Raw genomic sequence first — 13932 nt, 5'->3', positions numbered from 1 at the left:
AAAACACGATCACGCTTAAAAATGTGCAATATAAAATAACCAATAAAACCTGTTTTAAAAAGGACTTGAAGGGGGAGGGAGTTAACATGTCCCACGCAGACAGGAATTTTTCTTCAAAAAAAAAAAAAAAAAACCCAATCAGAATAGGATTCAGGTGTATACTAATAATAGGCAAAAGCTGTGTCTCTCAGAGCTGCTAACGCACGAGGGGAATGTGTTTTGGCAGTCAAACAGAACAAGCGTGAAGGTGCATCTCATACCTGAAGATGCAGGTCTTCCTGAAGATTGTAGGGGGGTTCCTGTGGATTTCCGTTAGACCCCGCTGCCCGGTAACCATCATATTGCGTAAGACATAGTTTGAATCCTTGAAAAGAGGAAGAGATTTCAACACGGAGGGGAATAATTAGACCTCATTTTCCCATTAAAGATTTTGGGAACAGAAAAAAGAGGGGAAAAATTAGAAAAGTTTAGATGATCTCTAGCTTGAAGTACCGGGACATTTTACTTACTCAGTACCATTAAGAATGAAGTGTTCACAGGAGAAAAATTTCAAATTATAACATTCTTTTAAATGCACAAACCTATTTTTTGTAATTGTGATAAAATCATATGTTTATAGTATTTTTTATGTGAAAAGTGCATTATAGAATATTTGGAAAATCAGAAAAGTCCAAGGAAAATAAGAAAAATAAAAATACTCTCGCATGAGGCCTTTGTCTTCACCATCTCGTCAAAGCTGTTTTGGTCAAGGTTACTAGTGACTCTTTTATTGTGAAAGCCACTGACCAAACCCTAATCATCACATCCTCTGCTGTGGCAGCATTTGACTCAGTGAACAATCTCCTTCTGGACATACTTGATTCACTTGGCTTTTGGGACACCACTCACTCCTAATTCTCCTATGAATCACTCTTCTATTTCTTGCTGCTTCTTTGTCTTCCTCCCTTCTTTTTTTTTTTTTTTAAGATTTTTATTTATTTATTTTGACAGAGAGACAGCCAGCAAGATGGGGAACACAAGCAGGGGGAGTGGGAGAGGTATCTTCCTCACTTCTAGGAGCTTTTCAAACTATAGGTCATAACCTAACTATGGGTGTGAAAATATTTTAATGCTTTTTTTTTTTTTTAAAAAGAGAGAGCATGGGTGCAAGTAGGGAGGGGCAGAAGGAGCAGGAGAGAGAGAATCTTAAGCAGACCCCCTCCATCGCAGGGCTCCGTCTCACGACCCTGAGATTGTGACCTGATTCAAAATCAAGAGTTGGATGCTTAACTGACTGAGTCACCCAGACACCCTATTTTGGTGCCTTTTAAAAACAGCTTTCTTGAAGTATCACTGATATACAAAAGCTGCACGTATTTGATGTATACAGTTTGGTGAGTTTGGAATGAGTCTCGACCAATTTTTTTTTGGTAGAGATTATTTATAAGAAAGTAAGATTAACCTATCCTGTAAAATATACTAAACTGTAGAAAAGACATTCAGGGCGCCTGGGTAGCGCAGTCGTTAGGCGGCTGCCTTCGGCTCAGGGCGTGATCCTGGCGTTCCAGGATCGAGTCCCACATTGGGCTCCTCCGCTGGGAGCCTGCTTCTTCCTCTCCCACTCCCCCTGCTTGTGTTCCCTCTCTCGCTGGCTGTCTCTCTCTGTCAAAATAAATAAATAAAATCTTAAAAAAAAAAAAAAGAAAAAAAAAAGAAAAGACATTCAATTGGAAGAAATAAAAAGTTTTTTTGTGGGTTTTTTTTTTTTTTGACAATGCACAAGCAGAGGGAGCTGGAGAAGCAGGCTCCCCACTGAGCAGCGAGACTGACACGGGGCTTGATCCCAGGACCCCAGGATCATAACCTGAGCCAAAGGCAGACGTTTAACTGACTGAGTGACCCAGGTGCCCCTAAAAAGGGGTTTCTGTGTCCACCTTTAAAAAATTCTTTGCTTAAAAGGGAAACTGTGATAACAGGGATTTTTCTTGGAATTTTGTTAAATTTATAAGTAATTTTTGGAAGAAATTCTATTTTTAAAAAGTGGCATTCTTGTCAAAAAATCATGATATGATTTTGTTTTATTAAAAGAACTTAGGTTCCTTGGCAATGTTTGTAGTTTGTTTCACGTAGAGCCTGAAGGTGACACAGGGTGAAGTGGAAGGAAAGTTCTGGGCAGAGTAACAGCATTTTTGAAACAGGGGTAGAAAAAAACTGCTTTCTTTCCTGATGAGAGGTGAAACGTTACTTGTGCTATTGTGTTTTTCTTCCTCCTGGTGATCTCTTCCCCCTTCCCTCTCATTCAAGCAGGAAGTCTGTATTGTCTTAGAAAAGCAATGTGATGAGATAGAAAGCAGCAATCACTGACTAATCTCTGGCATTTGCTTTTTCAAAAACCTACTGATATGACTTCAGATTAACAAACCAGGCACACACATTAACCACTTGTCCCTCTCAAGACCTCAGCGAAATAAGAGCCCGAGGTCTTGGTTTCCCCGGTGGCTGTTAGCTGGGGACTGCCCTTAGCTCCCAGAAACCTCAGTCTTTGTACATAGCCCTGCGCATCTCAGAACCAGCAACAGGTGCCCCCCCCCCCCCCCAGCCATTTCTCTGGTTCTTCTTCCAACCTCCCATCTCTCAGGGACCACAGCCAGACAAGGTTCTGTGCTTTTAAGGACTTAGGTGGTTACATTGGGACCACCTGGGTAATCCAGTATAATTTCTCTGTCTCAAGGCCTTTCATCCGAATCACATCTGCAAAGTCCCTCTTGCACTACAGTAACACATTCCCAGGTTCCAGGAATCAGGATATGGACATATTTGGGGGGTAGCCCTTATTCTGTTGACTACAGTTACCTATTTAACAAGTTTGGTACTGCAAAGAAATAGTAAAGCATAGGTGATTTGGGGTGATAAACTAAATAAATAATAATACTTATTATTGATAATAAATAGCATGAGTGTTATACCTAAGATAATCTGAATTTCCTATCCTCCTTCATTGAGGGTCAGCAGAGCAAGAATTCTTTTTCCCCCGTGGCTCTGTACCTTATAGGAACATGAGCATGAGGTAAGATGGGTGTTTCAGAATCTACTTTCTAATTTGTGTCAGGATCCCAGAAGGAAACAGATGACATGTCAGAACTGGGTAATTTGAAGAGAGTTGAATAAGGGGATTATTTGTAAAGGCATGGGTAGTAGTTAGAATCCCAGGCCTAGTGACACTCTTAGACTGAAGAGGCAGGGGAAAGAAGCAAGTACCAGAACCTGGGGAGGACAGGTATGGAGAGGGTCACCTGACTAAAGGTGTCGTGGCCTTTAGTAGAACAACAGAGCCAACCCACAGCAACCGGGCAGAGAGACTGCCAGCAGCAAAATACCCCAGCCTCACTATCCTTCTGCCCTGCAATCTCCTACTGGTGCATCTCATTGGACAGACCTAAGCAGAAGCTAAGGAGCCTATTGATACTGTCTACTTTTTGAGGTCAAGAGCAGGCTGAAGAAGGGAACAGGATAGATTGGAGGAGCTGAAGATGAGGAAGAGGGAGGCTTAAGAAGTTACCAGGGTTAAGTACTTGGAAAAAGGTATCCCTACAGCCACCCTCGGCCATTTTTAACACCAAAACCTCACCTAGCTTCCATTTAGGATAAACTCCTGTCCACAGCCTTGGACAGGCTGTTCTGGTCAGTTGTGACCCTCCCCAGACCCTGGGCTGCTGAGTGGTCCTCCTCCTCCCCACTTTGGGGATGATCTTCTTCACCTCCAGAAAGTGAGTCAGAAGAATAGTGACCTTAGTGATCTTGTCCACAGCACTGTGACTGTGAAAACTACATGCCCCGGAAGCCATGCTTTTTGTTGACTGCTGCGGGTGATTTTAACTTTCTTTGTGGTGCCCTAGCTATCATTTCCCTTCAGGCCCTGACAGGGGTCTTCATAAGTGTGGACACTGGCCAAGTCAAATCCTCCCCAGATCCCACAGTACAACTGTGGCCTATCAGACCTGGTGGTCTCCCCCCTACACTGAATGGTCCTCAGCCCCCACCCTCATGCACTGGGGGCATTTGGAGGGCCCCTTTCCTACCCCACCCCCAGGAGCAGCATTGACAACTAGGAGTTCTCCACCTCTGCACTCTGTTCATTCCACCGGAGAACTCTGTGATTCTGCTGTTTGGCCGAGGCCTCATCAGCTTGGTCCAGCCACTGAGAAAAGAATGAATCCTGGAGAGAAGGGGAGAGGCACGTATGGGGGGCCCGCCAAGGGACTGAGAGACAACCAAGGTACAATCACCACCTGGTCAGGCACCACGCAGGATTGTTTTGCCTGCTTAAAAGGAAGACAACTTTCCATCCATTCTCACCACATGCAAAATCCTAACATTAAAATTAAGTGTAGGGGTGCCTGGGTGGCTCAGTCAGTTGAGCAGTGGACTCTTGATTTTGGCTCAGTCATGATCTCAGGGTCCTGGGATCGAGCCCCACATCGGGCTCTGCACTCAGCAGGGATTCTGCTACAGGGTGCTCTCTTTCCCTTTGTCCCTCCCCCTGCTCTCTCTCTTAAATAAATAAATAAATCTGAAAAAATAAATAAAATTAAGTGTGAAAAAAGGAGAGGCAAACCAAGAAATAGACTCTTAACTATAGAGAACAAACTGATGGTTACCAGAGGGGAGGTGGGCCAATGGGGGGTGGGGGAGCATGCAGAATGGTTAAACAGGTGATGGGTAGTAAGGAGGTCACATGTTGTGATGAGCAGCAGGTGTTTTATATATAAGTGATAAGTCACTAAATTCTACACCTGAAACTAATATTGCACTGTATGTTAACTAGCTGGAATTGAAATAAAACCTTGGGGGAAAAAAGTGTAAAGAAGCAAAATAAACATTTGGTGAAAACTCATTACATTATAGATAGGCCTTTTTTAACTGGTGTGATGTAATTATGTCCCTCCAAACAGCAATGCCTCATCCCTCCCCACTTCACCCATATGATTCTGGTGGGGGCTGCCAGTTACTGTAAACTCCTCCACCCCCGCCCCCAGCTGGGGGGCATATCTCAGGATAGACTAAAAAGAGCCCTCTTGGGTTTTCCAAATTGAAACAAGAAGGAAAGATTCTTTTTTAGTTACTAAGCATCTGGCTTGCCCTGGCGAGAAAGCCTATCTTAAGCTGGAAGGACCAAGCCAAAGTGTAGAGGGAGGCAGACATGAGGGCTGCAGAGAGAAAGAACACGAGAGAGCCTGATGGTATTTAATTCCTGGTTCTGGTCATCCTGGAAGCCAGCCTGACTCCTCTCCTTCCTTCATTTTGTTCACATGAGTCAATCAATTCCCTTTTTTGCCTAAGGCAGTTTGAGTTGGACTTTTGCCACTCACAACCAATGCTCTTGAATTGGAATTATGGGAAATATGTCTCCAGTTGGCCTAATAGCTAACTAAATATGGTTTTAAAATATTAGTAAGACAGGGGTGTCTGGGTGGCCCAGTCAGTTAAGCATCTGCCTTTGGCTCAGGTCATAATCTCCAGGTCCTGAGATGGAGCCCCACATCAGGCTCCCTCCTCAGTGGGGATAATCTACCTCCCTCCCACTCTCCCTCTATGCTCTCCCAATCTCTCTCTTACGAATAAATAAATAAAATCTTTAAAAAACATTAGCAAGACAATAATATCTAGAAACTCTGTTAGAGGTCTAACACTGCCCAACCTTGCCTACCTGTGTTGGGCCAGGCTCAATGAAGTACGTGGTGATGGTGGTAATGTCAGATGTGATGTCACAGAGCCAGCCAATGCCCGTGATCACGACATGCAGGATGTGCTCCCTGCTGTGCACGTAGTGATAGGCAGTGCTAAAGACATTGGCAACACCCTGTAGAGACAGAACATTTTCATTGTCTTTTCTTTTTAAAATAACAAAATAATCCATCGTTGGATTACCTTATAAAATTAATGATACTCCACTTCTGACAAATTACTCATTAGTTCTCCAAAGGCAGTGTTCCAGAGTCTACTATGCAAAAAAGATCTCAAGAAATCAAAGGTGTAAGGAGAGATCTACTATAAGATCCACATAGCTTATTATGTTTCCTGATAATCATCCAGGGAAATCTGTGATATGTACTGTCAGAGAACAGAGTCAGAAGAATAAGATAAAGTTCGAAATGAGGAAAATATTTAAAAGCCAGGAACGAATGCCAGCCTTGGGCAGATGGGTAGGAGCTGCCCTGATATGATGCAATATGAATGTCTGGATATTTACATGGCTTCTGTCATCAGATCGGTGGTACAGGCTGTGCTCTGTTCCATGGCCTGCAACATGCTAGATTACACAGTCTTCTCATAGACATAAAGAGAGCCTGTTCCACAGAGAAGGGATAGGAAGTCCTTAGAACCCATCTGTTGTCTTGTTAAGAGACTCCAGGATTTCTCCTCATTCAGTTTTCCCTCCCATCCCCTGTGGTCCTCCACGCGATTCCTTATGTTCCACATATGAGTGAAACCATATGATAATTGTCTTCCTTTGCTTGACTTATAATAATTTTTAAAAAAGAGAGACTCTAGGAACCACAAATTCTTCAAATCTATGTGAATTTTGTAATAGGACCCAAGGTATCACAGGGTAACCCAGGAGACTTTACTGCCAGGGGCTAGAGTCAATTTTTGTGTGTGTGTGTGTGTGGCAAATAATACTTTATTTTCACAATGTTACTTCTTCATTCTTGGCATGAAATGAAATAAAGTCCCAAACATAAATGGTCAACTACATTGACCTAGAGATCAGTGTCACTCCTGAACATTTCTCGGTATTACATGGAAAGCACAAGAGTTGACTCCTTACTCTGTGTCACAGGCGCTGTATTGGTTGTTAAGGGATACAACACCCCCACCCTGCACTTGGGAGAGCAGCAACAGTGTGTCCCAGGAGCTAAGTGGCACTGTGAGCCCAGGCACTGTTAGAGAGTCAATTTAAAATTCATTTTGACATGTTCTCTAACGTAATTCACCTACTGATAACTCTATACTCCTACATCTTCTTTCTAATATCTTCACATCATTATTATGTCAGATGAGAGTGAAGCATATTATTAAAAAGATGCCCAGAGGAGGGGCGCCTGGGTGGCACAGCGGTTAAGCATCTGCCTTCGGCTCAGGGCGCGATCCCAGCATTCTGGGATCGAGCCCCACATCAGGCTCCTCCGCTGGGAGCCTGTTTCTTCCTCTCCCACTCCCCCTGCTTGTGTTCCCTCTCTCGCTGGCTGTCTCTATCTCTGTCGAATAAATAAATAAAATCTTTAAAAAAAAAATGATGCCCAGAGGAAAAAGGTTCTACCACTTTCCTCAATTATACATCCAATAAATAGGAAGAGGAATTTTTAAATTTATTTTAAAAGATTTTATTTATTTGAGAGAGAGAGAGAAAGCGCAAGTGGGGGGAGGGGCAGAGGGAGAAGGAGAGAATCTCAAGCAGACTCCGTGCTTGATGCCGTGACCCCAAGATCATGACCTGAACTGAAACTAAGAGTTGGACGCTCCACTGACTGAGCCGCCCAGGGGCCCCAGGAAGAGAAAATTTTAAATCGTGGTAAATAAACATAAAGAGCCAAGGGCTTAGAGAGGAAGACGTGGTAAAAAGCATAGCAAGTTCCTGATTGCTGCGACATCTCAGGCCATCATCTCCATAAAGGCTTTCAATCTTCCTTCCTTGAAATTTCTGTTCATAAAATCAGATTAAAATGCTTGTAGAAATGGTCCCGTCATCATCTTAAAAGTGCCTATCTTTTTTGTGATCTAATTTGAAAACATGCATACTCAAGACAGATTTAGGCTTTTTCCTTCCTTCTTCATCCTCAAAAATCGTAACGCTGAAACCAAGAGCCATGGGAATGCATTTGTGGGAAGAGTAAAAGATTTCTAGTTTCTCCTATTAATAAAACATAAATGTGTCCCTTCTAAAGGTTCATTCCTACTTTGCGGGTCTTAATTAGTAGTGTAATGGTTGGATTTCAGTTCTAGAGCATAAAATGCTGTTCCTATGATTAGTGCAATGGGACACATATCGACAATCTCCCCACAGAGGCTGAGGCATAGACGTGCAACTGAGGCTGAGAGTCCTTCCACGTGTAATGGGGAACCTCTCCAAAGACTGTTAGATATACACAATGAACAGGAACAGGTAGGATGACACTATCAATATATATAGCTTTACTCTCATCTGGTTTTAGGTTTTGCTTTTTAAAAAATATAGAAGGAGAGGCAATCCTACCATTGCTCTTGAAGAATTCCTCCATGACTTACCTGATAGAATCTGATCTCATGAGGTACAAAGATGTTTATTTTTTTGGCATCTCTTAGGGTGTCAACAGCCATGACCCCAAAGACCCTCATATATACATCTTGAAGAGGCAGAGCCAGGAATGACCCATTTTGATCACTCTTCTTGAGGGAATGGTTCCAGAAAAAGATGTTCCCGTGGTGCTGAACTTGGGGGACGTGTATTGGCTTTCCTTCATCCACTACTGTAAAGCTGAGGAATAGGAATATGAGGATGGTAGAAAGGCCCAGGAGAAGGCTTTAGATGAAACTAAATTGCAGGAAATTAAATAAATTCTCCATTCATAATTATTGGGATAATATGTCAGAGAAGTGGACTCATGAAATTGCCAGTTTGGACAGTCTGACTTGAGAAAAAGATTTAAAAAAACAAGCTTAGATCATAACAGGGTAAACATATATAGACAGGATGCCGGAGACATAACTTCTAAAGCAGGCAGAAATAACTGAGCTGATAATGTGAAGCAGAGTCCCAACATGGCAAATCAATGCCTAGGAGTGAGCTCTAGAAATAACCAGGTGAAAGTATTCAAGACTAGAAACCCATCACCTCCCACTCCAGAAGCACTGGTGACCTGAGGCATTTCTCTCTCAGGTGGCCAACTAGGATTTCAATACTAGTTTACTTCAGAAAGGGAATTATTTTTTTTAGAAGGGTAAAACCAACCTCCTCAAGAAATTCTTACCTGATTCCCTTCATGTCCCTGTAGAGCGCTCTGTTCAGTACAAATGGAGCGTCATCTAAAGTACAAGCTACATTCCTCAATAGAGCTTCCCCTCTATCAGGCAGTAGTTGGTTTTCTTCTAAGAGGGAAATGTGAGCACTGATCTTCTTATTTCCATGGGCTTCAGCGTCCTATGGCAAAATGTTTCCAACCATATATTTGCCAATGGCCAAAGAGCTATTATTTTAATCATGTCTCCCTTCATTAGGCTTTTTGAGCATCTGACCCCAGTAATTACCATTCATGGGCAGCAGGAAAAAGGCTGACACCACAGCTGTCTCCCAAATCTGAGTTTTAATGAGTGGAATTGATTTACTTTATGTCAACTAAACTGGTTTACTTAAAAAAAAAAAACCTCTCATCTTACTCAAATGTAGAGGTTTAAAACTTGGATCCCTTTAAACTATAGTCATATAGTCTGGGCTTCACTTAAAAATATTTATTTTAGAGGGCTAGGGCAAGAATATGGCTTCATTTCACTCATATTTCTTGAGTAGATTTTCACCATCTACTATGAAGTGAATGTAGAAAAAAAATGCTCTCAAGGAATTCTTAACATAGTTTGGCAATGACATTTGATTTATGTCACGAAAAAATTTCTTGGGGCCCCAGATTGCAGACTTTATGCAACCACTCTTTCTAATTAAAATAACTGAAAATTCTCTGTACCTAAAATATTATGATGTTATTAACAATACTATGTGTTAACACACATATTGAGCATGTCCATAAGTTGGGGACATGAAGGATGCTTTCCTTGATCTTTGTCTCCTCTTTCTATATATTTAGGTTTGCTTTTCATGGTTTTTTTTCTTCTGCTTTCATTCTTTTTCTACATAAAAGATCTATAGAGTAACAAAAATCTACCAAGGATCTCTGAAACAAATTGGAGTAATACCTCTTTTTCTAGATTGGTCTTTTGTTCCTGGTCACACCGCTTCAAACTACATTGGGTAATTCAGCCATTCAGTAAATGAGTCCTTTAATTAAGTGTTGCAATTTAACTGAGATGAGCGACTCCAGGTTCCCTGGACTCGGGGAATCTGTGACATATATAGAAGACAGCCGTGCTATTTCTGCCTGGGAGGAGCAGCCAGCTTGGGAGTCTTGGAGAGGATGGCAAAGCTGTGGGCAGTGGTCCCATCAGAGGCATGTGTTTTAAGTGACACGATTCTATAATGGTATCAGTGTGTTTCTAGGCAGTGTGATGAAATATTGTGTGATGTTGGATCCTACTTTATAATGACTTTATGATTTAAATAGTTCCTTTGTAAACCAACTCCCAAAACATCATGCAAAGGAAATGTGGCTTGAAGTGCCTGCACATCTCCTTACTGGTATTTTTCAATATTACTCTATTTTCTGCTCTAAGCTTATTTGACTCTCAGCACAAATGAAATTAGAAATCCTAAGACATGATTCTGTCTTTCATACCTTTCCTCTCTATTTTCTACCTTCCCAACCTACAATCATTCCAGTTACATCTTTCCTAGGCTTTGGGTCATTGTAATGTTTGGGAATGAATAAAACATCTATAGTAGTACCCAGTGATTTTTCGGGAAAATTTAGTGTGATCCCCCCTTGCAACCATTGACCATCACCTACTATCAGGAAATTTTTCCTCATATATATCACTTTAGAAAAACATACCTGGGTGAGGGCATTAAAGGTCTCAGTGTACACTGGCTCCAGGGATACCCCACTTGTCTCTGCAGCATGCTGGATTTGGTACAGCCACTTCCGTCTGGCACAATTCCTCAGATTCTCAATATGGCTCCTTTCTAAAGTAGTCATCAGAAACTCCACAACACTTTCCAGAACATGATCTTCATTGCCCCTGAGTTCAGATACAACCGATTCTATGTATTTCTGAAACTGTTTTAAAGACAACCTCACTTCTTGGCCAGGGTGTGGCTTTGGAAATTGGATGTGTAGTTTAGCTAAAAAACATAAGCATAAAACCAAGAACTAATCAAAAATTCATTTATCTATGACGGACTATTTCATTCCCCTCTTATAGCCGACTGAAGCCCCCGACAAGGGCTCCCCCATGGAAAATCAGGCATATCAAAGGCACCTCAAAGCCCAGCGGAACATCTTACAGCAGCTCCCTGTATTGCGCTCAAGATGTCCTGTGTCATCTTCCCTGTTTCCGTTTTGTTTCTTTTTTAATGTTTTTTAATTAAAAAAAAATTTTTTTTTGAAGGATTGAGAGAGAGCGGAGTGGGGGGAGGGAGATGAGAGTGGGATGAGGAGCAGAGGGAGAGGGAGAGAGAGACTTATAAGCAGGCTCCACGCCCAGCTGGATGTGGGGCTTGATCTCACAACCCTGAGATCATAACCTGAACCAAAATCAAGAGTTGGATGCTTCAACAACTGAGCCATCCAGGCCACCTTCTGTTTCGTTTTTTTAACTCTACCACACTCAACTTTGACTCCTCCCTACTTTTTACCTTCCATATCCGGTAGGCCACTTAATCTTACCCTGTTAGCCTTTGGCAATATATCTTGTTGCCACTCCTCTCCATTCCTACTTCCATAATCCCAAACCAGTATTCATCATTTTATACATAATTAGATTACCAAGAGTAAGGCTTAATACATATTTATAAAATTAAATTACAACACGACTTGCAACAAAAAGGAGAATCAGACCTACAAATACAGAGAACAAACTTATGGTTGTCAGAGGGAAGGGAGGTAGGGGGATGGACAGAAAGGGTAAAGGGGGGGGGCGCCTGGGTGGCTCAGTTGTTAAGTGTCTGCCTTTGGCTCAGGGCGTGATCCCGGCATTCTGGGATCGACCCCTGCATCAGGCTCCTCCGCTACGAGCCTGCTTCTTCCTCTCCCACTCCCCCTGCTTGTGTTCCCTCTCTCGCTGGCTGTCTCTCTCTCTGTCAAATAAACAAATAAAATCTTAAAAAAAAAGGGTGAAGGGGAGTGGGAGATACAGACTTCTAGTTATAGAATGAATAAGTCACAGGAATAAAAGGCACAGCATAGGGAATATAGTCGATGATATTGTAATAGTGTTGTATGGGGACAGATGGTAGCTATACTTGAGGTGAGCATAGCATAACATATAGAGAAGTTGAATCACTATGTTGTACTCCTGAAACTAATGTAACATTGTGTGTCAACTATATGCAAATTAAAAAATTTTAAATATATATAAATATATAAATAAATATCACACAACCAGAATGAACCTCAAAGGCACTAAGTCAAATTTATGGCTTTTATTAATCATGGCACTTAAATAATCATAAACAGCCCCAATTATTCTAAACAATATCTAATAAAAAGATATCAACATACAAAAACAAAAAAAATAAACACAACCTGCATTATGCAATTCCCTGGTTCAAAAGTCTTAACCATATTCTGGGACAGATGACAGCTACACTTGAGGTGAGCACAGCATAAAGTATAGAGAAGCTGAATCACTGTGTTGTACACCTGAATCTAATGTAACATTGTGTGTCAACCATACTGAAATTTAAAAATTAAAAATAAATAAAAATTAAGAGACAGGGAAAAAAGTCCTACCATATCCAGATCCAGGCCATTTTCCAATAATATCTAGCCCTAATATCATATAGAAATTATTTGCTCCAGTATCTCCATTCTACTTAGGGTCCTGACCATGCTTTGCACACTTCTGCATCCATAGCTTTTATTTTTTTAATTGTACAATTACAAATGTGCTGTCAAACCTGAACATCACCCATAACACATCTTCCTCCATGGCCTGCACTTGTTCCATCCCCTGTCTCCCCACAACCCCATCAATATCCTGAGATGTTGCTTATGTCTTATCTTCCCCTTCCTTTTATTTTCCCAATAGTGTTAGTGTGTGTGTGTGTGTGTGTGTGTGTGCGTGTGTATTTCTAAACAATATGTGGTTTGGTTTTGCCTATTTGTAAACTTCAGAAAAAGGACATCATACTATATGTAGTTTTCTGGGACTTACTTTTTTATTCCACATCATGCTACCATATCCATCCATGTTGTTCTTTTGGCTGTGACTCATTCATTTTCACCACATATAGTACGTCATTTTGTGAGCATACTGCCATGGATTTATTCTCCTGTCCGTGGACGTGCAGGTTGTCTCCAGGGTTTTGCTCTTATGAACAGTGCTGTGAACATTTTCATACATGTCTCCTGGTGCACATGTGCAAGTTTCTTTGACAGTTATTATAAACTAATAAGTCATAGGGTATGTGCCCTTCTCATTTAAATTTCAAAATCTCTCCTTCCTGAAAAAGGCTTCTGCCACAATTTCTCCTTCCCTTGAAAGACAAGTAGCCATTCTATATCAGCTATTTGACAATTAACAAATACTGCCTGGTACATTTAGACATCTTACCAGTGAAAGCTGCTCATTTTTATAGTTGGACTTTCATAGTTGTTGCTCTTTAGCGTTCACTCATCTTTCTCCTGTTACTTGTATCCCAAATTTTGCTTTGGGGAAACTATTCCACTCTCATTTCACTTTGTGTGTTTGAATGGGATTCCACTCGTGGTCCTAGAGGTACAGCATGCATCGTGGGCCTAAAGCAGTCAGGACACTCTACCCCCTCAGCCAGAGTGGTTGGTTGAGTCTAGATGAATGCCAGACTCTTTGCTTGAATTATTAGGAAGAGGACATTTTCCTTTTTATTCCCACTGGACTTGAATAAACCTGTGAGGATGTGAGACTGGACCTAGTCTCCACAAAGGGAAAGGCTGTATGAAAATGGAGTCAAAACATAGAAAAGAGCAGGCTCAGGCTGAAAAAGACAAAAAGAAAGAAGCAGACACTTGTTGTAATGCCATTATTTGAACTCCCAAATCTAGCTGCATCCTGAAATAGCCCTGGACTTTTCCATCATGTGAACCAATAAAGTCTTTATTTGTTTAA

General features: G+C 41.5%; 1 protein-coding gene across 1 annotated transcript in view; it reads right to left on the bottom strand.

Annotated features, from left to right (window-relative positions):
* EFCAB5 (EF-hand calcium binding domain 5) overlaps positions 1-13932 on the bottom strand; it is a 186755-nt gene that overhangs the window by 16903 nt on the left and 155920 nt on the right. The window contains exons 16-20 of the mRNA XM_044390696.2: positions 10677-10966; positions 8988-9157; positions 8266-8494; positions 5687-5839; positions 261-364 (exon numbers count right to left, since the gene is read on the bottom strand). Of these exons, the coding sequence (XP_044246631.1) occupies positions 261-364; positions 5687-5839; positions 8266-8494; positions 8988-9157; positions 10677-10966 (946 nt within the window). The remainder of the gene's footprint in view (positions 1-260; positions 365-5686; positions 5840-8265; positions 8495-8987; positions 9158-10676; positions 10967-13932) is intronic.

Source organism: Ursus arctos, unplaced genomic scaffold (genome assembly GCF_023065955.2).
Source record: "Ursus arctos isolate Adak ecotype North America unplaced genomic scaffold, UrsArc2.0 scaffold_24, whole genome shotgun sequence".
Lineage (NCBI taxonomy): Eukaryota > Metazoa > Chordata > Mammalia > Carnivora > Ursidae > Ursus > Ursus arctos.
This window is presented reverse-complemented; position numbering and strand designations above follow the sequence as displayed.